Here is a 27,902-nt window from a genome sequence, read left to right on the forward strand (position 1 = left end):
TGTTTGTCTATTTGTTTTGTCTATTAGTCAGGGTTTCTCTGTGTAGTCCTGGCTGTCTTAAAACTCTGTAGACCAGAGTGGCCTCGAACTCAAGAGATCTGTCTGCCTCTGCCTCCCTAGTGCACCACCACGCCTGGCTGGCCACATGGATTTCTTGGTTTCTTCATTCACTGTCACTTCTGGGTCTCTTTTTTTCCTTCTTTTAGAAACGTAATTAGAAGGTGGGAAACTTGGCCCAATTTCATGTTGTCAGCTGTAGTTAAAAGGCAAAGGTGTTTAGATTTGGAAGCGACACTTTCCTGGGCTTCGAACTCCTGGGATCTAAAACCGAATTTGCTTTCTTTAACAACGTGTTTATAAATGAGGGCGGGAAACGTGGGGACCCGTCGCGCTCCCCGCCCACCCGGGACGTCAGAAAGCGCGCTGTGCCTTTAAGAGCCTGAACCCGGGAGGCGGAGCTCCCGTCCGGCGTGCCCGCCGATTGGCCAGGCCTACCGGAAGTGGGCGGTGAACGCGCCGCGTCTGTTGCCGCCTGCGCTGCGCGGTGTGCGAGGCCGCCGCCGAGCCCCCTCGTCGGCTGTGACCCCCGCTCGCGGGCGTGGGACGTGGGTGGAAAACGGGCCCCCTTCCTCCCGCGGGGCTCCGAGCGGCGGCCGCGCTCCCGCGAGCCTGCCGAGCCGCTGCGGGCCGGGGTCCGCTCGGAGGGCGGGGGCTGCCGGAGCGCCCGGCGTCGCGGTCGCGTCCCGGCCCCGAGCCCCGGCGCCCCTTGAGGTCTCTCTTTCCCCTGTTGTGCAGGTTCGCTTGCGGCGTCATGGCTCAGAGGGCCTTTCCGAATCCTTACGCCGATTATAACAAGTCCCTGGCCGAAGGCTACTTCGACTCCTCCGGGAGGGTGAGTCGAGGCGGCGTCACCCACCCTCCTCCCCGTCCCCGCACGACCGCGCCTCAGCCGGGAGGGTGGGGGGGCCCGTCCGTCCCCTGCCGGGGACGCGCGAGTGGATCGGGCTTACATAAGCGTCTAAGGCAGGATGCACCCAGCCCTGAAGGTGTTAGGTAGGGAGTGAAGATCGTTGTCGACCTCGCCTGCAGTCGGAAGAGGTAACCTCGGGTAGGAAGGACGTGGCCTATAAAAAAAAAAGTGTCTTAGAAGTTTGGCGAGTGGGGTTGTTGGAAGGAATGCCTGGTCTCGAAAAACCCCAGCGGGAGAGCTGGAGGGTGTGCACTCACTACGTAGCCTAGGCTGGACTCCAGGGTAGCTCAGGCTAGCCCTGAAGTCACCATCCTCCTGCCCTCAGCCGCCCCAGCACTAGGACTAAAAAGCGTATTTGCCGCTGGGCCAGCAGATGCACATTTTTTAAAAAAATGTTATCACGTTTCTTTGAAACGTGTCATCCATGTCAAAAATAAATAAATAAATAAATAGGTGGTGATATGGTAGCCATGAAGAGTTCCTGAGAGCCACATAAATGGCTCTGCCCGCTCGCCCCTGCAAGCACCTTGGCCGTGCAATAGGAGGGGTGAATGATGGAGGTGCCGTGTGGGTGTGGAAAGGTACCAGAGTGTGTGTCCGGCTGGGACCGAGCCTCCTTGTCGCCCTCAGGGCCTGTGTTCTGCTTACCTCAGCAGATCTGAAGCTAAGGTGTGAGTCAGGCAGTCTGGTTGGAGGAAGGCGTGCCGCTGCATGCTTCCTTGGCTGAGGGAACCCTTGAAGAAGCGACCAATGACGGAGCTTTAGTCTGAGGCTTCAGGCTGCTCCTATGTCAGTGCTTCCACACAGTCACTGTTATTATTTGTACTTGTTGGTATTTATCCACTGCATGTGTGTGATGTGTGTGCGCATAGAGGCTACAGCCTTCCACCTCGTTGAGGCTGTGTGATGTACTCCAGGCTGGCCGACCCACAGTCTCTGGGTGACTCTGGTCTCCGCCTGCCGTTTTGCTGTAGGAGACCCAGGATCGATGCGCTTTGATAAGTGAATTGCTACATGCTGCTTTTTGTGTGTTGTGAGATCGAATTCTAGGCAGTCAAGTTTCACAGCTAATGCTCTTGTGCGCTGACATGTCTTGGCCCGTTTTCTCTAGGGTTTTTTGAACTGCTAAGCCAGAGCTCAGTTGGTAGCCCAGACTATCTGGCCTTTAACTCAAAGTAATCCTTCTGCCTCAGTCACCTGAGCACTATAGATGTGAGCCACTATATCCAGCTCTCAGAACGAATTCCTCTCTTGAGGCAGTGTCTCACTATGTGGCTCTGACTGGCCTGGGACTCAATGTGACATTCAGGGTGCCCTCAAACTCACAGTCCATCTACCTTTACCTCTTAAATACTGGGATTAAAGGTGTGTGCCACTCTACCAGGCCTAATTTTAATTCATTTCTAAACGACAAAAAAAAAAGGCACGAATGCAAACTCTAACCACAAATATCAAGGTGACATGATAGAACATACTTTGGGAATTCTACAAAGAAAATGGCATCCATTTTTTAAATCCCTTCGTGTTGAACCCTGGAGACCTGGCAGCCACCAGGTGTGAAGACAAGGGCACAGGAGCTGGTCTGCCTCCTGTTGTCCGCACGGACTCTTTATACTTTCAGTGATGTGGTTGGCTACAAGCAGTCCGTATTCTCCAGCAGGTCACCTTTGTAAATGTGTGTGAGTGTGCCTGACAGAAAGTGACTCCGATCCTGAGGGTGAGGCATTCTCCTTGGGGCCTCCTGACATCAGGCCGCACAGAGCAGCGAATTACACATGGTCTCTGTGCAGAAGATAGCTTTTGGTCATGTTGAGCTACTCCTTGACCTCGTTGAGACTTACAGACCTTTTATATTAACATTGGAGTCCATTATGTTTTACTAAATGTATCTCAAGTCTTGCTGAAGTCCTGACCCCTTTGCCAGAGACTGTTACTTACAGGCGAGTGTCTCTCAGGCTGCAGATTCTTAGTAGTACTCTGTACCGCATCAGCCACGGGCCTTAGCAGGGACGCTTCTCTGAGGCGAATCTTTGAAAACGATCAGCGTTGGTGCTTACGACACTGCCTCCTTCAGTCTTAGTGCCTCTGCACATGTGCCAGAACTTGCATGTGTGTCAGTTAGAGGATAATGTCCATCGCTCCCTGTGGGACAGGGCCTTTCTGGCAAGGAGCATGACAAGTAGGCGAGGACTGGCTGTCTATCTAGCCCCAGGAATCGGCCTGTTTTCTCCTCCTCAGCTCCGAGATTATAAGCACATGCCAGCATGCCCCAAGTTTTTATGCACTGGCTCCTCCAGAGGTCAGACTAAAGCTTTCATGCTTGTAAAAGCAGGTACTTTATTGTCAGAGCCATCTCCCTAACCTAATTTGGTTTTTGGTGGTGGAGGCGGTTGGTTGGTTTGGTTTGGTTTTTTGGGTTTTTTTTGTTGTTGTTGTTTGTTTGTTTTTGTTTTTGTTTTTGAGACAGGGTTTCTCTGTGTAGCCTTGGCTGTCCTGGGCTCACTTTGTAGACCAGGCTGGCCTCTAACTCATAGTGATCTGCCTGCCTCTGCCTCCCTGAGTGCTGGGATTAACAGGTGTGTGCCACCATGCCCAGCACCTAAGGTGATCTTAAAAATGAGATTACAGAGCCATTGAGATCGCCCCACAGAAAGCACTCAGCAGGCAAGCTGAGGACTCCAGCCGGAGAGCAGTGACTCCTGAAAGTTGACCCCCACCTCTACCCATGTGCCTGCCATGAATGCAGAGGTGGGAACATACGACTCTGGCGATGGCCGATTTGGATTTGGCATTACAGTCTTTTCATGACGGAGCACGTTTCTGCACTTGTCATGCTCCTCAGCCGTGTTTTGAAATTTTACCAGGTTTTGCAGCATCCCAGTCTGGGGTCATATCAAGTTCCTGAATATTGGATACATTGAAGCAACTTCTTAATACACTCAGTCATTGAGAGCATACAGTACTTCAGAACTACTTCCCAGTTGCCTTTATAAAAAGTATGCCTTGGTGAGGAGGCAGAAGACATGGCTGCAGTTAAGGACACTTGTTGCTCTTCATAGGATCTGAGTTCTAGCACCCACATGGCAGCTCACTGCTTACTGTCACTCCGGTTTCAGGAGATCAGACACCCCCTTTTGGCTTCCCAAGGCACCAGGTACACACATAGTCCACAGACACGTAAGTCATCAAAACACCCATTCATATGTAATAAAAGTAAATCTGAAAATAAAATGAAAAGAATATGCCTTTAGGAATATGACTTGTGAACTTCAGCTTGCCCATGGGTTCTGTAGGCCCTCACATTGAGTGTCACTAACCCCAGGGGCCCAGCCTTAGAGTACCCAGGTTCTTGTTACACAGCTTTGCTTGCTGAACAGTAAAATAGTTACTGCATACTTCCCTGAGTGGAAAACCCCTGTGGCACAGAATGGATGGCCTTTAGGAAACCATGGGGCAGGTGTTACTCTCTAACTCCAGGAAGGTAACTGCAGTATAAACAAGTTAGGACTTAAGCTGGGTGGTGGTAACTCATACCTTTAATCGCAGAACTTGGGAGGCAGAGTTCAAAAAGCAAGTTCCAGGACACCTAGGGCTACACAGAGAAGCCCTGTCTCGAAAAACAAAAAAGTAAAATGACTTTCTTTTCTTCTGAGACTAGATCTGACTGTAGCCTAGGCTAGCCTCAGAGTAGCTGACCTCCTGCACCAGCTTCCTAAGTGCTGGGATTGCAGGCATACACTGGCCATAACCTGGTTCATCGTAACATTTTAAAGTAAACATGTTGGCTTAAATAATAGTATAAGCTTCCTATGTGTTTTCTGGAAAACCTAAACCTTTAAGACTGCTTTAAGTTTTATATCAGAGTTTTTATTTCCGTGAATAGAAAGTATCATCATAAAGGTACTATTAATTCTGTTTTTGTGATTGACTTTTATTCTTTAAAAATATTTTTTTCTTGATTACTACAGCTGACTCCTGAGTTCTCACAGCGCTTGACCAACAAGATTCGAGAGCTCCTCCAGCAGATGGAGAGAGGCCTGAAGTCAGCAGACTCTCGGGATGGCAGTGGGTATACCGGCTGGACAGGTACAGAGCACCCGAATGAGCTAGCGTGCACACTGGTGAGAGCCAAAGCAGGGCCTTCCCAGGGCTGTGAGGTGTGGGCACTGGTGGGTGTGTCCTCCCCACTGCACAGTTACCTTCCACATGAGCATTGTTTCGGGCTGGACAGTGTGCTGAGGGTGTTCATGCCTGGCCTGGATGTGGTTACTGTGAAGAGAAAATTACTTTATCTCAGTACCAGGTCTGTGAATGAACCTCCTCTCCTGTCCTTGCTGGTTGATTTTCATGTCTGTCTACCAGACTCCACTGCTGATAGCCTGGAGGGCGGAGAGAACTAGCCACTGCTTTGGAGGAAGTGAGAGATCTCCGAGAGCTGAAGGACTGCAGTTAGTTTTCCCTGCTGCAGAGACAAGAGGGCACTGTGAGAATGTTGCAGGATGCAGTCGAGGGGCACAGGGCACAGGGCTTCCCACGCGCTCTGAATAGGTGGGAGGCTCCATGTTGACATGCTGAACTTAAGGGCTTTGCAGGTTTCATGCACCACAGTTGAGCTGCTCAGTGAGTTGTAAGCAGAAGCCAGAAATGTGCATTTTATAGACAAATGTGGGAGCGGATCTGTGGCGAGCCCTTCCCAGCCCTCGTTAGTGTAAGAAGGCACATTTCCTTACAAGGTCAGGGAAGACAGGTGATGCCTATAACATAATTGCAGGGAACATTAGGCTGACTTTTTTTTTTAGACGTGGTCTCACTATGAAGCCTGGCTTTCCTAGAACTCACCATGTATGTAGATTATTCTGGCCTCAAACTCACCGTGATCCACCTGCCTCTGCCTTCCAAGTGCTGAGATTAAAGGCATGTGCCGCCATACCTGGCCTAAAGGAAGATGACATTGGTTATACTTTTTATAGTTGACTTTTAAGGTTGTTACATATTTTAAAAGTTGAACACATTTAAAAATATTAAGAGGAGAATAAAATGAATGTGTTTTTTGGCAAGAAGGAAGTTATCAAAGTATCATTTATCACCTGTATCAGCTATAGTATAATTGATAGACTTGGACTTGTCTCATTAATAAAGAACTTTGCCATCTTTATTTAAATTAATAGAAGTAGAAAAACAACAGTATTCTTCCCTGCCAGGTTGCCCACGAAGGCCTAGGCTCAGGTCCTTTCCTAAGATACTTGAATTTTCTGTTGTTTTATCTTTGTGACCAGAGGAAGAGCCGGAGCTGACCTAAGATAACGTGGCTAGACTTAGTTCTAGGACCAACTACCAAAAAAAAGGATTTAAGTCCCTAAATTGCCTGTTCAGATGGGCTCATTTTATTATAAAGAACTTTGCTTGAGGATGGGGAGAGAGGGACTGATTGGTTTCAGGTGTGAATGACTAACTTGACAGTGTCAGGAAAAGTCCCCGTCACACACCCTGAATTGCTAGGGTTAGATGAGAAGCAAAACGTCACAGTTCCTTCAGAAGAGCTGTTTTTTCTGAAGTGAAATACACCTGGGTTAAGCTTTTTGACTGCAGTACATTTCTGGCATCATCATCTTCAACTGCTAGTGTCTGTCCTCAAGCAGCTGGAGAGTGCTGGCTCTGGAAGCAGCTCCTGTGGCAAGTGTGAGACAATTGGCACACTGAGCAGTTGAGGAAGTCTTCTGTTGCTGCTGTATTTCTGAGAAAGCATAAAATCTTGTAGATAAATTTGCTAAGGGCTTTTGAGGCAAGGTTCCTAATGTCCCCTCATCGAACGCTGTTAAAATGCCATTATTTCCACATAAACTAAACTGTCTCCTCCAGCGTTCTCATACATAATAGGTTGTCCTGTGCCAGTATTCAGTCTGGAAAATGGGAAGCTCTGAGGTGACTTAAGATATAACACTGATTTGGCCACAGGAAATGATAATCTGTGAGCCTTCAGTAACTACTGTCTATGACAACTGCTGTTTCATTGCTGAGCACTGCATCTATTGCTAATGAATATTAGTAATTAATATTCAATCACATAGTACAGCCTTACTTATTCATTGATCAATAACTTCCCCAAATAACCACACAGTGAGACTATGATTCACTCAAAATTAAGCACAGAGGTAAACATAATAACTAATCTATTATCCCCCTGTCAGTTTATCTTCCTCCATCCAAGGTCTCAGGTACTGTATTATTCTGTTCTCTGGAATCCATCCATTCTCCTCCTCTCCTGCACCTTCTTGTGTCCCCAATCCCTGGCCTGGCAACCTCAAAACTCCACCCCCTCTTCTGCCAAATCCCAGGCTTCATCATTTCTTATTAACCAATCAATTTTAAATTAGGTGGAGCAAGATTTATACAACTAGGACAGGTATATGTGAGAATTTGCTCATCTTGTCCCTACAAGATTTTGGGGGCCAGTAATTAGCATTAAAATGCATAGCACCAGACCAAGCCCCAGCAGTCCAGGAATAGCACAGTGGGAATACTTGGCGCTGTGTGTTCAAGCAGTGACTGTCTGATGCTGTGTACCCGTGTGTGTGATTTATGTGTGCCCAGATAACCTTTCTAAAAATCATGCCTTTTTTTCACTATTTATTTATTATATATCCTGATTGAAGACCCCTCCTTCTTCCCCATTAGCCCCTTACCCCTAGTCCAATGAAAAGGGGTGTTCTCCTCCTCTGCCATAGCCCATAGCTTATCAAGTCTCATCAGGACCGCCTGGATCCTCTTCCTTCCTTGCCAGGCCATGTCATCAGGGGCCAGTGATCAAAGAACAGGCAACCAAGTTTATGACAGAGGCAGCCCCTGCTCCCGTCACTCAGAGAGCCACATGGAGACTGAGCTGCCAATCAGCCAAATCTGAGGAGGGGTTCTAGGTCCTCTCTATACATGGTCCTCCGTTGGTGCATCAGTCTCTTTAGCTTTGTTGATCTCCTTCTGGGGCTCCTGTCCCCTATCCCCACCCCCTCTTCTTCCAAAACACTCCCTGCGCTCTGCCCAAAGTTTGGCTGTGAGTCTCAACATCTGCTTTGATCCCCTGTTGGGTGGATCCTTTCAGAGGACCCTCTATAGTAGGCTCCCATCCTGTTTGTTCTCTTCCACCCCTTCAGGTGTCTATCCTGTTTGCCATTCTGAATGAGATTTAAGCATCTTCCCTAGCGTCCTCCTTAGTGGTTAGCTTCTTTAGGTCTGTAGATGGCTGTCCTATACGATATGTCTAATATCCACTTATGAGTACATACCAGGTGTGTCTTTCTGCTTCTGGGTTACCTCACTCAGAATGATCTTTACTAGTTCCCACCATTTGCCTGCAAATTTCACAGTTTCCTTATTTTTAATAGCTGAGTAATATTCCATTGTGTAGATGTACGACAATTTCTGTATCCATTCCTTCGTTGAGGGACATCTGGGTTGTTTCCAGATTCTGGCTATTAATAATAAAGCTGCTGTGAACATAGTTAAGCAAATGTCCTTATTGAATAGTGGGGCATTTTTTGGGTATATGCTCAGGAGTGGTATAGCTGGATTTTGAGGTGCTAGTCGCAATTTTCTAGATAAGGTACTTTCTTTTGACTTTGCTCACTGTGAAATTTGGAATTTGGGACCTTACTTTTATAAAGACTATCTTATTGTTGCTCTTTGTGCTAACTTATCCACAAATTTAGGAAATGCTGTTTCATTCATTTAGTGAACATTTCTTGTCATGGACAGTGAAAGCTGTTACAAGTTGTAATTAGGTTACAGTGTGGCTGTGTGAGCCAAGGCTATGCTTACAGTTAATTAAAACTTTAAATTGATGTCTTATTCTCTGGTAGAAATGAAGCTGCTGGCCAGTGCCAGTTCAGATAGAATCAGGATTTGCAATAGAATTAGAGTCTTCAGTCTAAATACTATATGTTTCTCCTATGGAGAAGTCATGGAGGGACAGCTGAAGGCTGACGTCATAATCTTGGGTGTTTACAGCAGTCCAGGTTCCTCTTGCTGCCTTCTCATTCCTCAGCTACAAGTTCTGCTCTTGGTAAGGACGGCTGCTAACAGCCTACTGTTATTTCAATGTTCCGGCTGCTAGAAGGAAAAGGAGCAAAGGAAAAATGCATTCCGTTCCCTGAGAAAAAGACTTTACCCACTCAGTGTGGTGTCCAGTTCTGCTCAGTGTGACACGCTGACACATGTCAATTGGTGTCACTCAGGAAGGGTGGCTTCTGTAGTCCGTTAGCTGGAGTTTCGTGTTAAAGAGGAACATGGACTTTCAGATAAAACCTATTAGTATCTAGCTCTTATCTATAAACAAAACTTTCTTAAATATGTGTTGTACAGCCAGTTGGTGCTTTTTTTTTCTCTCATCTGCAAATTCTGTCTAGTGTACTTGAGTCAGGATTTTTATAAAAATGAACTTACTAAGGTCTTAAAATGTTTTTAAATCATGTAAGCGATATTATTGCCCCCTCTTCATTTCCAAAGGAACTGAAAAGAACTTTCTTCTTTCTAAAAACAAAGTCTTCATCTCGCATATAAAGCCTGTTACGGAGAAGTATTTCAGAATGCGACATCCTTAGTACTGTCTAGTGCTCAGTGTGTCCCCCTCCACGAGAGATTGCAGCTGCCGCTGCTGCTGCTGCTGCCGCCGCCATCTCTAACTGATGATCGGGTTCTCCACCCCCCTTTCTTCTCCTCCAAAGCCTTGTTCTTTCTTTTGTGGACTTTAAACGCCTTTGTTTGTTGTTCTGTACACACACCAGTCACACATCCCTAAACCCCACAGTCGTGCACATCTGTGCCCGTCACGATTCTGAAGATTTAAAGCTACCAAACCAGGCTGCCCAGATCCATGACGCCTTGTACATGCTGTGAACTTGCTCTGCTGACCTTGAAGCTGAAAGGGTTCAGCGAAGAGATGCAGCAGCAAGTGTTCAGTGCTACATGCAGACTTACATCCAAACATGGACCCCCATAGCGTTTTCCATCCCGTCAGCGAAACCTGAGACTCATGGGGCCAAGGGACTTGGACTTTCTGCCAGGGCATCTCTATGTGATCTTGCTTTGCAAGATAACCATCACAATTAGAAGCTTACCATCTGACCAAGGAAAACATCCAGCATCAGCCTCTGGCCTCCACACACACAGGTCTGCAGGAATGCAAACACATGCATTATGCACTACACAGAGACACACTAAAGACGCTGCAGTTGGCAGAGGAGCAAGGTTCTACAACAGGACCTTTCTTGGCTTTTATTTCTAAGTGGAGCTTGAGGATGTTTTACAGAACTGAGAATGTTAACTATGAGATGCCATCATTAGGCCTCAAACCCCTGGTGTTTACCCTTTCGCACATGCAATACAGAAGCAAAATTCCATGACCCTGGGAAGAAAAGAGTAGAGATCAAAGCATTGTTCCTATTAACATTTTTTTCTAACATATGCATGACAGGCGTGAGAAAGTGTGTGCATGGACATGCATGACCAATGAGGAGAGCATATAGAGTGTTAAGTGCTTTCCTTTAATCCACTGTTCTGTGCCTCAGAACAGCTCCATGGTACAGTCTAGCCAGGTATCCATGTCACAGTGAGAGATAGCAGCAGGACAAGGCTGTGTTCCTAGGTGGCTCAGCCAGCAGGTGATGACAACAGGCTTCTGTCCGGCAAGCCTGCTCCTGAGTCATGTCCTTTAACGTCTGTATGAGTTTGTGTGCGTGTTTTCCACCAACTGCTGCATTTGTGTCCATTGTGTTCATTTCGTAAGCGAAGATTTTCTTAATATCTCTGATGTGGAATAGTTTGAGCCATGGCAACCCAGTACTGCTCCTGTACAACGCTTTAGAATTACTATGACCCATCAGAGTTCTGTATTTTATGTTTTTGAAAAATTATGAAATGAATCTGGAAAATAGAGAAATACGCACTATTACCAAGGCAGCAGAGGGAAGGGTAATTAAGCCTGCAGGTAGGTTATTTAGGATTGGACATGAAGTAAATCCTGGAAGTTTTTCTCAGCGTTTGCAGCCAGAAAACTAAATTTGGCATTCTTTCATAGAAAATGTGTTTTCCTGCTTCCTAATCCTGTGGTTGCATTCAATGTAGATTCACAATAAAACATGAATTGGTCCAAGGAATATTTTTCTCATAATGGCTTATATTTGAGAATCCATGTTTTATTGTGAATCTGCACTGAGTGTGTTTTAGATGATGGACAAGAACTCACTTGGGAAGTTGTCGCCATCATCTAAAATCAGTTGGCAACTGTTAATAAGTGACATCCCAGATGAACAGCCTCAGTTATCTCACCAGAACCCTCCTCAATAATTTATTACCCTGTCAGGTAGTGTACAGTAGTTGGAGGTGTGGCATATGCCAGCTTTCAGCATTGGGTTGTTTGTTTGCCGTCTCCATCCCCTCCCAGCTGTGAGGGGTTTGTGCTCACAGCTGAGGAGCAAGGGCAGCACTTAGGTTACTTAGATGAGAAGACAGCAGGGGCGGAACCCTGCAACCAACGCTGTGGCCAGCTGGGCTCTGTGTGGACACTCCAGACGCTATAGTGCTAGCTGGGCAGCGCTGCCTTTTCTTCCAGAGAAGACGATGAAGATCCTAGTGTCTAGAGTTGAAAATCACAAAAGACTAGTATGGAGTTATTGTCATGAAGGGTGAGTGGGCCCTTCCCGAAGCGTGTTATAAGTAAGCCTTTAGTGGAAGCACTGCCTCTCTGACAGTTAACAGCAGAGAGTTAAGTAAACCCGAGGGAGGCTGATCTCTCTCTTGTCTCTAGAAAGCATGAGGAAAAGAGCTAGCCTCCATGTAATGTCACTTCTCCCCACTCCTCACTGTGCTGACTCCTCCGAGAAACGGTGATCAGCTTACACTTTAAAAGAGAGAAACCCATGTGCACAGTGGGCTCCAGGGGCTTCAACTCTGAAAGGCATGAATGAGCTAAGCTCCTGTTAGGCAACTCAGGAAGTTAATGAGGCTAAGATTGGCATGCACATCCTCTTCTCAAGTATTAGATAACGTTTTAAGTAAGAACAGCTACAGCGTGATCCCTAGAGTAATATTAACTTGGGCTCTAAATGCAGGTCATTAGTGTTTCAAGATGCTGTTCCTGTGATCTGCCAAATGTATAGCTGTTAGCTGCCACATTAGTATGTGGGTCTCAGTTACTGCTGTCACTAGATTTACTTGAAAGAGATCATTCTGGCCAGTTGTCTTCTCTTTGCAATTTGATCTCTCTTTATAAGAAGCTTCTGTACCAGCGACAGCATTTGATTCTCTAATTTGAGCCCTGAGCAGATGTCCCCTTCACCTTCATGAGATGCACCTGTCTCTCCATGCCAGAGCCATTGATATGGATGGGTCCCTTCTTACAACCCTGGATAGATAACTACACCTGGAGCATTGTCTGCTCTCTTTCTGAGCTATACACCAAAGCATGTAATGTCAGTGCCATTGTACTGTAGGTTATCTTACTAAGGCACAGGTGTGAAACAAGTATAGGGTTGAGCTGTCCACAGTGTGCTTAGGGGACACACAAAGGGCAGATGTTAGTGTTGGTGAGCAAACAAGAATAAGGGGAACTGAGGAATGACTCCGTTGAGTAAAGTGCTTGCCATTCAACGATGAGAAGCAGAGTTCAGATTCCCTAGCACCCAAGTAGATTCTGAGCCAGCGTTGCAGCTGCCTGGGATCCCAGCATTCTAAATGTGGACACAAGATAAAATCTCCAGAGCAACCTGAGTAGCTAGATTAGTTGTGGGTTCAATAAGAGGCCCTGGCTCAATGAATAAGGTTGAAAAAGACTCCTGACATCAGCCTTGGATATATATACACACACACACAGATCAACATGCAGAAACACACACATTCAAAGAAGAAATGGTAGAAAGGAGGTCAGATTGACCAAAGCAATGACCTTTACTGGCAACACCAAAAAGGCTATAGCTGGGCCTGTTATTCCCATTCTAGATAACTTCTGCTCAGCATAATGCCATGTCCATAGTCAGTGTTTAATAAAAATACTTGAAAAATGAATGTTTGAAGGGAACGTACCCGCATTACTGCTCTTTGCCACTACCTATGTAACCCAAAAGAATTACTTAAAACTGGGGGCAAGGTGAAATGAATGAGAAATCAGTTCAGCTCGTGTCTAATAGGCTGTGATTCAGTTTATCATGGCTCTTCTACTCTGGTCCAGTTAAGATAGTTCAGGAGATGGTAAAATTTGTCAGCTATTCCTGAACTTCTATCTCAACTGGACCAGAGTTAACACCCAGTGAGGTTCACTGCCTAATGGGATTGCAAACTGTTTAAGTTGGTGTATGCCAGGGACTGCTCTGTGTGAGCCACATGACTGCTTCTGTAGAGAAGCTGCTGCTGTTTGAGGTTTCAGAAGAGGGCTCAGGCTGATGAGGGTTTGCACAGCTTGGAAGGACAGAGGCTGTCCTCTACCCCAGCATGAAGAGCCCACAGTCTTAAAACTGTAATTTATCACCTGTTAGGCCAATCCAGTAAAAGGCTGACAGTGCTTCTGTATTTGATCTTTACGAAGCAGGAATCTGTTGGACACTGAGGGAGAGGAAGACTGTGTAATGTTTCCTTTGTTCTTAAATCCCAGTTCCACAGTTGCATGGTAGCTGTGGAACTAGCTAAAAGGAAAGAACACCTGTGTTGTTGTTGTTGTTGTTTTAATAAATTATTAATTTTATTTTATGTGCATCAGTGTGAAGGTGTCAGATCCCTTGGAACTGAAGTTAAAGACAGTTGTGAGCTGCCATGTGGGTGCTGAGAATTGAACCCGGGTCAGTAACATATAAAACATGAGTCATTGACACTTAAGATTGAGGAACAGTTCTGAAATTATAGTAGAAAACCCCAGCTTGATACAGAAAGGAAGGTGGTCATGAGTAATGGGAGTTCATTGGGGATTTTCACTTATATTCCCCAAGTCTGAAAGGAAAAAAAGAAAAACATAGTAATTAATGTGAACTTTTAAAACTTCAAAAAAGGAAGAGTTTGCACTTAGATTGGAATTCTTCCTCCCCTCTCCTTCAGTAATTATCTGACTTTCCAACATTCTTAGCTTATTCCTGCCATAGCACCTGTATCTGTGAGCAGCCCTGGCTGCAGGTTGCCGACAGGCTCTGCAGAGGTCTACTGCTGACTGGTTAGTGAATAAACACAGTAACCTCTAGCATCACATAGACATGTCTGGAAGGCCCTCCTGTCTGGGGAGTTTATCAGCTCCATATCCATTTGAGACACAGTGAGCTCTTGATTGGTCAAGAAGAATAGAACTAATGGCCCCTCAGAAATGCAAAAGCTTAATATTAATTACCTCCAGAAAACAGCTGCTGTACTTAAGCACTGCTAAGCATCTGGAGCTGAGTAAAGGAAATTGCAGATTTAGAAGTGGTCCTGAACAGTTGACCCTCCCTCCCCAGAGTGGCAGCTCTGGAAAGAAACAGCCAAGCAAACCAGGGTTGATGTGTCTTACACAAGTCTTTTGGGCCTTACAGTTTCTTCTTTTTTCTTAAAGTAAGTAAGTTACAGACATTTCAAAGCCACATTTATAGGGTGAGTATAAGGAGTCCCCAGACTTCCCCAGCTCCTTATGCAGACAAACACTTCCATGCTCCTTAAAGCAGTCATGTTAGAACATTTTTCCTCCATGGAAATGGTAGTTTGCTGTGACTGGCAGGCACAGGCCAGCTGTAGTTGTTGAGCAGTTTGAATGTAAGGGTGTCACTAAAGTTTGCTTCCTGTTTAATGAACTGCTATTGTAAATGAAAGTAGTGTTGGGCTATCTAACGTTATTATTAGTCCCGCTATCACAGATAAGACGCAGGCACCTGTTAGATTTTATAATTGCCTTATGTACCTTGGGCTGGCCAGATATTCTACGTACACTGTCTCAATAACCTCACCATCCATCTCCCAGCCCCCATCCAGTGCCATCCTTCTTAAGCATTCCTATCTGGGCTACTTCCATCCATAATCCCAAGGTACTTGCTTGTATTTTTCATCTTGGTGTTTTCTCCCTCCATGCTATCCTTGAAGACCTTCCTCCTGGCCCACATGGTTCCTTCTCCATGTTAACCCATCGTGTGGCATCCTCCTGCTTTCTCTCTTCCCCTGTTTCCTGTGATTCTTTTGAACCCAAAGCCCAGAAACCTTAGCCACGCCAACCTCATTCTGCCCTGCCTAGATTTTAGGCCTTTTAATCAACCAGCCAGGTATAATGTCTTAGGTAGGTTTACACAGGATGGGTGAATGTAACCAGATCTTGAGGACCAGTAATTAGAATCAAAATACAAGCATCAGACCATCCCCCAACAATGAACTTAACTTAGCTGTAGTTGTAGAGCAGAGGCTGGCATCAGACGCTGCAGGACCAGAGTGAGCGGAATGCTAATGTCACATGCCTTGGTTCCTCTGGCCTCGCAGACCACAAAGATTATGGCAAATCAGTTTGCTGCTTGTGACACACATTGAAAACCATTGCTGAATTCAAGTTACACAGAATTAAGATGTTTCCCAAATGCTTACTGATCACATTTTCCAATTACAAGACTCATAACTAAATGCTATCTAATTACATGTTGCTTTATTTACTTTTCTATGTATCCCCTTGTCCATTAAGATGGATTATATTCTCCTTTAAGATTCTACATGTTTTAGTCATGTGCATGAGCAAAACTGAAAAATAGTACAAGCCAAAGGCCTTAACTTGCATAGCCTAACAACACTGGTTTTCATGGAATAGACCAGCAAGATAAGAAATCAGTAATATTTAACCTTCCTTTTTTTTTTTTTAATTGCTGGGGAGAGGGTAGTTTTAAGACAGTTTCTCTGTGTAGCCTTGGCTGCCCTGGACTCGCTTTGTAAGCCAGGCTGGCCTTCACAGTAGTCAGCCTCCCTCTGCCTTCTAGAGTTCTGGGGTTAAAGGTGTACACCACCACACCCATCTTTAGCTTAAAATTTAAACTTATTGTTGGTCCAGTGACATGGTCTAGTGAGTAAAGACACTTGCCACCAAGCCTTAAAACTTGATTTCCATGCCCGAAACCTGTGTGGTTTCGGGAGCAAATAGATGCCCACAAGCCATCTACTGACTCAGACGTGTGTGCCATGGCACATACACACACTGAGACAAATAAAATGTAATTTTTTAAAAAGAAATCATAAGACTTAAAATTTTGTTTGTGAAAATGTTAGTTATCCGGGTTTGTGAAAAGAAGGCTTTTATGTTTTTAAATAAAATACTTCAAACAGGAATAAATAAATAAATAAATAAATGGAGCTTATTTTTAGAGTATGATCAAAACTTAAATTATATTTAAATATTTTCTGAAGTGGTACAAAAAAATAAAAGATAGAAAAGGGAAGTATATCTCTGTTTTTGTAGTCTTTGCTTAGCAAACAGTACAAAGAAATTTTATCCAGTGTTCAGGTGCAAATCGAAGATCACACTCAATTACAAATGGCTGCTGTCTTATTTTAATGATTTAAACATTTTTAACAATTTAAACATTGGCAGATGCAACTCTGTCCATCACTTGCCCAATTGTGATGTTATCACACAAGTATTTTTCTCCTGAAATTAGTGCCCTTTAAAGACTACTGATGTATTTAAAGATGTGTTTCTTCATGGACACAATGGTAATCGCCCCTTGAGATCCTCTGGTGTTGGCCTGCCCTGCCATGCTGGTGGTGCCCACAAAACTGTGGAACTGGGACATTGGAGAGCCATCATGGTATCTCCTGTCACTCGTCCTCCACCATGCCCTGTTAATTTTACCTCCTAGGCAGGTCCATTCTCACTGCATCTCTAGTCTACCCTGTGCCCTGTGTCTGCTTCACTCCTGTTCTTGTAGCATCCTCCTAACTACCCTCGGGCAGCCACTGTCCCAGCCCTTACCGGGTAGCCATAATGCTTGTAAAATATCTTTATGCTGTTATGCTGTTCTCCTGCTTAAAAGGATGCATTTCAAATGAAACCACCATCATCAACTGGCTAAACCTGAGACATAGCTTTACTACCTCTCTAGCTTTGGAACGAGCTCTATTCTCTAGCGCTGTCTTACCATCATGTGTAGTACACTTCAATAGCAATGGCTTTAGTAAGACAGACATTCTCTTTCTTGTGTTAGTAGACAGCATAGGGTCTGGGCAGTGGTATCTAGGGCACTAGACGGCCATCTCCTCCCATCACCAGCATCCTAATGGAGTTCCCAGTTTATGGTCTATAATCACACCACCAAGACCATGCCATCACTTTCACATCCCAGACAGGAAAAAGGTGGGAGGAGGTAGACATACTCACTGATAGAGCTTTTTCCCCTGAGGGGAAATGGGTGTGCATTTAGAGAACCAGTTCTATGTCACAAGAGGTAAATCTTCGTATTCTAGATGGGAATACTGACAGACATACAGACAGATGGTCTGAAATGGAAAGAATTAAAAAATACCATCGAGGCTTTCTCTTAGAAATTGGAGGCAGAGAGTCAAACAAGTAGTTGAAATCATTGAAGGGAGAGGGACTAGGAAGGGCGTGAGATTGTATGCTCAGCCCTGCAGTGCTATATGACTTCCAGTGAACAGCCGAGGTCAGACTTGGCAGTTTATCTTCAGGCCTGTCCTGTCTCTTGGTTTCCCACCTTGCCTGCTATCTTTGAGTCTTTGATATCTGTGCAGAGACTTGTGTGCAGGTGTGTGCGTGCAAACTATCAAGGCTGCGGAATTTGAGGATCAGGCTCAAGACATTCAGCCACAGGTTTTCTACATTTTCCCACTTTTTCTATATTGAATTTAAACATGTTGATGAGAAATGAAATTAAGTATTTTGTCTATTCTCCTGACACAAGCTGGATTTTAAGTAGGTCTGAGGAAATTGGCAGCAGAATTCAGTACTTAAAGCCCGTTCTATCCACGAGTGCTTTGGGCAGGAAGAAACCACACACTCCAGAAACAGACTGCATAAATGAAATATGACACCAGGGCCCAGGATAGAGACAGGGAAATGGAACCTGGGGCTGTTGGAATCCAAGAAGCTCCAGGCATAACTGTGCTCATCAGAAAAGAACCAACCGAAATACTCCCCGATTTTCATGAGGAACGCATCGGGTTTTAAAATTGTGAGGCATAATAGGTTTTGTTTGTTAGCTTAAGACAAAACGAATTGTTGATACGTGAGACAAAACTCCAAGAAGGAAAATAGTCACTGGGCTTGTGTTTAGTCACTTTTTATTTTCCCAGATCCAGGTTATGTCATTATCTGGCTTTGGCGCTAATCTCACTTAATTAGGGGGGTTGGGGCAGCAGTGGGAACAGGAGAGGAGGCAGAAGGGCAGCAGTGTAAGTGGATCACCAGCAGGCGCGTGATGTGGGTGGTGATGAAGCCCATTACGGAGCCAATTCTGGAAGAAGCTCTTGATGTTGATCATTTGTGAAAAGGAGATTTTTTTTTTCCTCCCCACATACGTGGTTCTGTACACTTGTCTATAAACCTTGAGCATCATTACATCTGCTCATCAACTTTTGGAATTACTAACACCATGCCGCTCTGAAAGAGCAAACAAGGTTATTAACTTTGGCAGGAAATGAAAAGTTGGCCTTAATACACATGTGAAATTGAATTGTCTGTAACACAAAGCTTGGGAGATTACCCATGCAAAATGAGAAAAGTATCTGAATTTAAAATTGTCCTCAGTACAGTGGAAAGTAATTTTGCAGACTCCGTTTTTACTACATTGAAATCCATGAAGAGATCGGCCCTATTAATTTAGATTTAAACATAGGCTCTGTGTCTTCTAAAAATGGCAAATGAGATGGAAAATGTACTTTATGGGGGGAAAAATGTTTGTGGAAATGCTTTAGGCAGACAGACTGCCTTCTCCACTCTGACTGCTTGTCACTGAGATGGCTTCAGAGGGAGCTCTGTCTCCTGCCACAGGCACCTGTAGTAAGGATTTACAGACCTCAGCTAACTGCATAGGCTTTAGGGGAGGACAGGGTGCAAGGCGAGTGGGGGCTCTGCCATTATTCTCCAAAATAGCTCAGGGTGGGTGTCCTTGACATGAAAAAATATTAGAAAATTTGAGTGTATTTTCTCAAATGGCCAATCCCTTCCTGTAAGGGAACCAGAGAGTAGGACTGGTGACACAAACTAGCTTTTCACACACAAAACAAAATACACCTTTTCTTTTGTTTAAAAAGAAGTTAGCTTTTTCATACCTTACTCTGAATTGCTTTACATCACCAAGATTGTACTTCTTGTTCGTTATTAACAAAAACGGTAGTAATAGTCAGTGTGTCTGTGCATATCTGTCTTGGTCAAATCTTAAAAAGTCTTTATTACTTAATAGAATTTTAACAGGGAGGATAATTGACTCCATCTGCCTTATTCTTAGAGCTGCCTCGCAGCAGGTCGAGCTGAGGCTTTTTGGAAAATCACCTGAACTTTTAGATGGTTTCACATGGCTTATGGGACCCAACCCAGATGAGTGGGTGACACACCAGAATCTCCATGTGCTCTCTATTTGCATTCCAGGCATTGCTGTGCTTTACCTCCATCTCTATGATGTGTTTGGGGACCCTGCCTACCTGCAGATGGCACATGGCTATGTAAAGCAAAGCCTAAACTGCTTGAGCAAGCGGTCCATCACCTTCCTGTGTGGCGACGCAGGCCCCCTGGCCGTGGCTGCTGTGCTGTATCACAAGATGAACAGTGAGAAGCAGGCAGAGGACTGCATCACACGGTAAACATGTGTGTTTGTGAGGAGTGTTGTTGCCTTGACCTTATTAGGATTCTGCCTATGTTAACAAAAGAACATTCTACTGAGTTTGCTTTTCTCTCAGCAGGTAAATCTTCCTCCCGCTTTTGGTCCGTTCTCATCTTCCTCTTATCGTTAAGGAATAGCCTTGTAATTCTTATCTTAATACAAGATAGATGATGCTGGCATGGTCCAGATCAAATATCAATTCCCTGGGACCAAAGCCTTGATTGTGGGATGACTAAGTCATGGTGCTCCCCAGAATCTGCATTTGAAAGGAAGTGGGTCCCTTCTTGTTTCTTGTAAGCGAGGGACCAAAAACCAAAAGTTACAATTATGCTACAGTGAAGGAATTATTCATATCTGCATTGCTTAATGAATGTGTAACTTGTTTAGGTATGCATACATACAGAAGTTCTCCATTCTCCCTAAATTTTGTCCGATACAATGCTACTTTCTCATTATAACAATTTTTTTCCTAATGAAAATTATAACTGCAGAAGGGAAGCGAAAGAATCTTTTGTTCTACCTGTGACATTATATGAATCAACATAATAAATCATTTTTTTGCGTTGACTGTTTAATACATAACTGTGCTTATATCTATCAAAAACCACAAATTATATAGTCCAACTTCAAATGAAAAGCCGCATTATCTAGTATGTATAGAAAAAAAACCTTCTGACAGAGAATTGTTTAACATAAAACGATATAAGCTTTCTCCATGCAGCCTAGCCCTCATAGTGCTGGAAGGTGCTGTACAGGCCTCTGGGAAATGCTGTTGTAGCCGTACTCAGCTGTGAACCCTACATGTTGTACCATTGAACTAGAGCAGGATGTGCCTGCTAGTGCAGTAGAGGCATGACTCTCCAGGGGATACCAACTGCCTGACCTGAGGCCCACTCACCAGGAGGGCATTCATGCCTGATCTGATAAGCCAGTCAAATGCCCTCTTGTGGAAGTTACTGCTGTTGTTTTGCTAAAAGGACATGGTGTGCCTGTGAAATTGCCTTCCAGATGTTTATGTTGACACCCACAGGTGTGTGCTGTTGTTAGCTGTAGTCAGAGCAGCTTCTCTTTGCACTGGACAGCAGTTACTATAGAGACTCATAACTGATCTGGGCCTGTAACCATGGACGGAGCAGCACATCACCCCTCCAGTCTGTCAGAGACTGTCACAAGGGCTGGAAAGAGCGTGAGAGTGTAAGAAGAGGCTGGCACCCTGCCCTGGGGGTGTGATGTGGCCATGGCTCTCTGAAACTCTCAGCGCTGTGGTTACATCCAGGAGACCCACACAGCATGGGTCTTACCAGCATTCCAGTGCAGAGGGGAAGGACTCGCATGCTGCACCAGCCCTGAGCACCTCCTCAGCGGTCAGCGCCTGCCAAGGGCAGGGGACAGCAACTGATAACAACCAACCCACACTCCTGGCCTAACCAAAAGGGTAACCTTCATTAGACTCATGAGTTCATAAAAAAGAAAATTATAATATGACTTTTAAAAAACTGTCCCCAAGCTTGACCAGAGTGGTAGATGATACAAAGTAATAATTTCTCCACAGGTCTAAGCACAGTTGAGTTCCTTCCACGGCAGCTTACTGAGGTATGACGAGCCAGTGCAAAACTGTTGGATGCTCACTTAAGGCTGAAGCACAGAAACTGCCTTGCCTAATTATTAGTTCTTGCATCGCTGGTTTAATGCCATTAAGCATTTGCGATTCCTGAGATAGTATTCCTCCCTATCACTCTGAATTACCATCAGGTACATTATAGTGGTTTCTGTGTGTCACACACAAGGTCACCTCTTCTCAAATACAGTGGCTAAGTGGTAATCTTCTTTGTTAAGAATTTTAATGGTAACGGTGGAATTCATTATTGGTTACACAGAATTAAATGCTCACAGTTGCCCGGCTGCACATAGTCCTCAGGAGCTCATGTGTCGGGGAAGTGCAGTGTTTTCTTTGCTGTCAATGTAGTCAGCCTTCGTTTCTCATCCTAAGGGTCTGTCCTAAGAAATGCTTTCTGGGAAATGGTACCATATGCCTCAATTGCCTTAAGATACTCAAATGAGTAAGCTGAGATTCGTTTATCATTTATTTGATACCTTGCTTATAAATACCTTTCATGATTCACAACTTTTAAAAGATCAAAAGCCATCAAGCTTGTCATGTTCAGCTAAAATACAGAATGTGAGATAGGTGTGGTGGCTCCCATCCATAATCCTAGTCCTTGGAAGGTTGAGGGAAGAAGATTTCTACAAGTTCAAGGCCACTCTGGACCACATACTAAGTTCTAGGCCAGCATGGTCCATGCAGTAAGATTGTCTCAAAACAAAAGTAAAGAAAGGTATGTGTGTGTGTCTGTGTCTGCATATGTGTACATGTGGTTACTTTTCTACTCCATATGTATGCAAATGTGGGTGTGGCGGGGAAATTCATTGTTGGTGGCCACAGCTTTCCCGAATCTGTATCTCATGAGCACTACTGGGAACTGCGGTCCTTGCCTCACCCTCTACATCTCCTCCTTCTTAGTGGCAAAAAAAAAAAAAAAAATTCTTTAGTTCAATTCCTAGAAATCCAGAATTATTTTATATCATCAGGGATTGAATCAGGGCACTTGCTTATTTTGCTTCTTAATGAACCATCTACCTGGTGTCACATCCCCTCGGGGTATCACACTCATTTCCTTGGGCAATGTCTTTGTTGTGTCCACTAGCCACACCATCCACTTACCTTTCCAGCATTTTGAGTTTGAAAGAGCAAACACGCCTTAAATATTAAAAATAATAATAATAACAATGTTTACATAAAGAAACAAGAATCCAAAGAAATCAGTTTTCCTTAGGTTTCAGTTCTTAACCTTGCCTTTGAGGGTCTTTAGCTTCCAGAAGTAGAGGGACCCTGTGAAACATTTTTTTTTTTCGGAATGGAGAGGGCTTGCACTTTTCTCATGGAGGATGGGGGTCTCTGGCTTACCATGGGGGGCCAGAGGAGTTGGGAGGGATGAATGAGAATCAGTGATGGCACTTGGTCCTGTTGTGTAGCAAATGGCCTGGTTGACAGTACCTCCTAGTGGTTTCTTCTGCCATCTAGCAAATACGCTGTAGGTCTGAGGAGCTGAGACTTCTTGTATGTTGTAGTGTAATGAATCAGAAAAGGACTATTATTTTTTTTAACCTTTATAAATCTTTTGACATTATGCAGAACAGAAAGCTCCATGAACACCTGGGGGAGGTGCAAGTAGATACCTAGCAGAGCAGCCTCGAGTGTCTTTATTCTTCGTCCAGTGACGTTCAGTGACTTGCTGGTCTCTTCTGTTGCTGTTAGTATCAGCCTATCCAAACAGATAAGCGGAGCTACAGAGATACACTTGTGGGTCTCAGAATTTCCAAAAAGACATAAAATAACCCTTATGACATAATGATGTTCAGGTATCCTGATTATTTTATCTTATGAATGTAGCATGTGAAGTGCAGGGCTTCCAGCCCCTGTAGTAGTCAGAACCAACTAGGAAGTGCTGACAGTCTGAATTCTGATGCAGAAAGGAAATGTCCCACGTCTCTTATTAGCCTAAACTCTGTTGTTGGGAGATGCCAGCTCTGCACACAGCGTCCGTAAGCTTCTAGACTGAATTCCATACCTGCTGCTATGACCAGCCCTAGGGCAAATGAGTGTGGTTTTATGTTAGTTGTGTATCGCCACCTAGTAGTAGTGTAGATGAGGACACTGGCATTTTTGTAATTCAGTAGTTCAACTCTGTTTTGGTAGCATCTTCACTGTGCTGAGTGTAGTAATCGATCACAATTATGCTTCCTAGGGCAGAAATAACACCGAAGTCTTCCTTTTGAGTCCTTCTGTCTCTCTGCAGAAGTAAGTCAAGTCTGGTTTTGTTTCCAGAGTCTGTAGGATCAATGTGTCTGTATTAAAGTCAGTCAGGTGTTCCGATCTGACCTTGAGACACATGATCTGGCTGCTGCAGTTGCTGAATTTGTATGTAGCCAACAGATCTGTTGTCTTGGCCCCAGTGTTGCTCAGATACAAGTTCTGTCATGAGGGGGAAAAGATGGTTTTCTTAGCAAATGTTTTTATGTTCTTTTGAAAATGAGCTGGCCAGGCTCCTCTGCCTGGGGCCATGTGGTGTGTCCTCCCAGATCTTCCCTCTCAGAGGTACCTCTGAGCTCTGAGGAGTCTACCGAGTGAAGTCTGAGTCTCTGAACTTACTTTAAAGGAGGAGACTTGTGCAGCCCAGGATACCTGGACACCTATCCTGCCTGCTCCTGCCAGGGCTGAGGGGTAGGGTGGGCCAGCTTGCTCAGCCTCTGTGAAGCCTCTTAGTCCCTGAAGAGCCTTGAGTTACTCAGCGCATGTCCTAGTAAAAAAAATTAGGCAGAAAAACCTACACAGCATCCTTTGTAGAGTCATTTTGGAAAACGATTTAGAGTAAATGTGCCAGTTATTTGTGCTACGCAAAGACCTGCATAAGTATATATTGGAAAACTACTGAATCGAAAATCATTGGATCAGAAGGCAGGTAAGACATCTTAAACAGAGCCCTCTGGAAATAGCTTACCCTTCAAGAAACAGTAATGCAATGTGTGTGTGTGTGTGTGTGTGTGTGTGTGTGTGTGTGTGTGTGTCACAAAAATACATATATATCCCATATAGCCTCACCAATGCCCAAATTTATAGTACTAACCTGATTCAGTACCCAAAAACTGATATGTCATTTTTCTTCTTTTAGTTTGTTACCACCAGGTTTGACCTTAACTATAAAGAGAGAGAGAGAGAGAGTGTGTGTGTGTAACCATTTGTGTTTTCTTTGAGTACAAGAAAAACCAGAGGTGAAGGATATAATTGAGAAGATGAACACTTGGCCATCATGCCCACGACACTGGGTTCATTTTGCCCAGCCACAATAAGATGGGGGAGGGGCAAGAAGTGAAAAGAAGACATTCCCTCTCCCCTTCCTCCCCCATGGCTCTATTAGCACTGAGCAGACCTTAAGCAACACTGCAGGAAGAACATCTGGCCGTGGTGACCCTGACCCTGAGACACCATTTCACTGCCATTTTGTTTCCCGTATTGTCAAGGGAATAAAGAGACTATGATCTGGCATTTATATATTTTTCTAATTTGAAGTGCATCAGTTGCTTGCACAGTACCGTTCTTTTTTAAGCCCCGTTTTTCTACCAAGTAGCAAGCATTTAAATATCCTTTACACCAGCAATGGAAGGCTTAGTAGCTAAGAGCAAGGCACCTGTTGCTTTTGTGTAGGACCTGGGTTCAATTCCCCGTGTCCATCTGGTGGCTCACAATCTCCATAACTCCAATTCCAAGGGACTCCATACCTTCTTCTGACATTTGCATGTACCAGGCACATGTATGGTAAACATGCATAATTCAAATGAAACACATATAAAACAAAATGAATAAATCTAATTAAAAATTTTGTTTAATTTTTAAAAACGAATCCTTGATGTGTTTCCTTAGCATTTGTTCTGTCAGCTTTTTGAGTCATAAAGTTATCTCATTCTGGTTATAGGAACAGGCCCTTTTTATTGCAGACACCAGCTGTGCCTCTCCCTCCCAGTAGGTGATAGAAGAAAAAAAAGGGGAGGGGGGGAATGTGAAAGGAGTCTTTTCTTTCTCACAAATGCTTGTCTTCCTAACTCCAGCCTCTTTGCCATATGCACTGATGTGCATCTGGCCTGCTGGAGCAGCAGTCATGGCTTTGTGGGCCTAGGCTTCCTGTGTTCTTGATCTGGGTAAATATTGTTGGCCTCCATGAGTTACGGCTATCTATATATGGCTGTGTATGTAACAGCTACACCCTGACTCCTATGTGTGTTAAAATAAAAGCATGGGCAGTGGCCTAGTTCTACCAAATGGGCAAATGTTTACTAGGAAGAAATCCACATGTGATAGTCTCAGAGACTGCTCTTCTAGCTCTGAGGAAGCTACACAGCCCTCTATATTAATTGTTAAAGAACAAGAAAGACTATACTCAGCCCACATCTCCAGCCCTGTCAGCTCAGTCCACCAAGAAAGCCATGTCCTCACATTCCTTTCTTCTTTTGTTAACAAGGTCTTGATATGGATTTTGGTAAGAGATTGTTGAGTCCCTGTGACATTGATTCCTGGTTACAGTATTTGTAATGTAACCATTCACCCCATTGGAGATGTAATGTTGCAAATGCTGTTCAGCCACTTGAGTGTGAAATCAAATTAGGAAGGCGTGCACACTATGCTGACAATCCAAAGATGAGCTTCTACCCTGAGAACAAATAAGGGAATTTTAGCATCAGGAGTCATTCTTAAAGAAGAAACAGAATGAAGATGGAATGTTATGCCGAGTATATTGTAAAATATCAAATAACATTTGATTTTCCAGAAAGTCCCTGAGCTTTTTATACTAATATCATTTTGTCAAAATTTAAAGTGTTTTAATAACTTAAATGGGATCATGTTACAGTTCATAAAGAATTTAGAAAAAATTAAGGTCCATTTTCAAACTCGATGTTACTAAAAATTCTAAAAGAGCAAGGACACTCCCCCTCCAAAAAAAAACAAAAAACAAAAAACAAAAACCCACACAAGTTGAGGATACCTAACCTGGGTTGTCTTCCAGGCGTGCCTCCCCTGGGGTCTGGTTTCCAGCAGTAAGTGTTCCGCCTACTTCTGGGCTAAGTGACACAGAGGTTAGGTAAACAGGGTTACCCCTCCCATACAGCCACAGTGCCTGTAGTCTCCGGGGGAAGGTTATCTCTCCCTCACTGTTTCGCAGCCTCTGGGTTCCCATTGTAGTTGTTTCTGCCTGAGGCTTGAGACAGAGAGAGGTCTTACCCTCTCTAGTCCTTTACTAAGGACCTTTCTTTCCTGTTCATCCCTGAGACCAAAGCCCTTCTGGGACCACCGTCAGCCTGCCAGTACCCACTTCTGTGTTATTGGCCATACTGAGCTCAGGCCAAGAGATTATTGGAAGGGGGAGAAACCTCCAGTGTCGTATTCCAGATTCTGCCCCACCTAGCCACTGCTGTTTCCTTTTCAAAGTACTCAAACTGCTGCCTGGTGTTTTCTCTCCAGATGGTTGGAGCCATGTTTATTGAGAAAGGGAAGGGTGGCGTTTACTTGATGCTGCTTACCTGGAAACAGAACCCATAAAAGCGTTTGAGACAGCTGCACTGCACCCATCAATAAGAAGCTAATGAATTAGAATGTGCAATTTGACAGGATACTGTTTTCTAACTTATAAAGAAGGAAACTAGTCTTGTGTGTGCTTGACAGGGAAGAGCTGTATGAAGGGTGCTGCAGACCATTGCTGGATTAAATTCATATTTATGCACACATGTATTTGTGCTTACATGCACGGAAATCTAGAAACACACATAGTAGCCAAGGATGTTCCTAAAAACAAAACCTGTTTGGCCTTCTGCCATTTGCGTGCGTTTCCCTGTGGCAGAGGAGGCTGCAGTGGAGAGGAGGAGGAGGCAGCAAGCACTTCGTTAAAGTGTCCATCAGTTCAGGCGAAATGCTGTGATGGCAGCAGTGGCTAGCTCCTCCCATCCCCACTGCTGAAGCACAAGTCTTAGAGCCTGCTTCTGTGAGAAGCTAGGGAGAATTCAGCAGCCTTAGCCTCACTTGTGCATTCTCCTTTTGTTTGGCCAGTTCCATTTTGAACTCAACATGGGGCTAGTCTTTAAACCATGATTTTAGATATGTGTGCTTATATGTCAGTGTCTATATTTTTAATGAACCATGTCATATGCCGGTGTCTGATCCCTGCCAGATGATCATAGGCGCATGTTTCTATTCCTAGGCTCATTCACCTGAGTAAGATTGACCCCCATTCACCAAATGAAATGCTCTATGGACGCATAGGCTACATCTTTGCTCTTCTTTTTGTCAATAAGAACTTTGGAGAGGAGAAGATTCCTCAGAGCCATATCCAGCAGGTAATAGTTTTGTGGGGTTTAGAAGCGTTCCATACTCTCTGTCTTTCCACGTAGGACATCCCATGTAGAAAGACCGTGCGTTCAACCTCTATAGGTGATGTAAAGACAGAGACAACAGCTTCACACTGGTCTGTGGGAAGCTCTGTCAGGAACAATGGAAGCCAGAAGGCTGTGCTGCTTGTTTGATA

At 44.5% G+C, this 27,902-nt stretch overlaps 1 protein-coding gene across 2 annotated transcripts in view; it reads left to right on the top strand.

Annotated features, from left to right (window-relative positions):
• The first annotated feature begins 521 nt into the window (after window positions 1-521).
• Window positions 522-27,902, top strand: part of Lancl1 (LanC like glutathione S-transferase 1) — a 37,244-nt gene continuing 9,863 nt past the window's right edge. The window contains exons 1-5 of one of the 2 annotated variants that reach the window (XM_055616650.1): window positions 522-605; window positions 796-892; window positions 4,939-5,056; window positions 19,542-19,749; window positions 27,579-27,714. In XM_055616650.1, coding sequence (XP_055472625.1) covers window positions 812-892; window positions 4,939-5,056; window positions 19,542-19,749; window positions 27,579-27,714 — 543 coding nt within the window. In that variant the 5' untranslated portion in view covers window positions 522-605; window positions 796-811. Of the gene's footprint in view, window positions 893-4,938; window positions 5,057-19,541; window positions 19,750-27,578; window positions 27,715-27,902 lie in introns of both variants that reach the window. The other variant, XR_008721195.1, reaches the window with a different exon arrangement.

Source organism: Psammomys obesus, unplaced genomic scaffold, assembly GCF_907164565.1.
Source record: "Psammomys obesus unplaced genomic scaffold, mPsaObe1.curated_primary_1811, whole genome shotgun sequence".
Taxonomy (NCBI): Eukaryota; Metazoa; Chordata; class Mammalia; order Rodentia; family Muridae; genus Psammomys; species Psammomys obesus.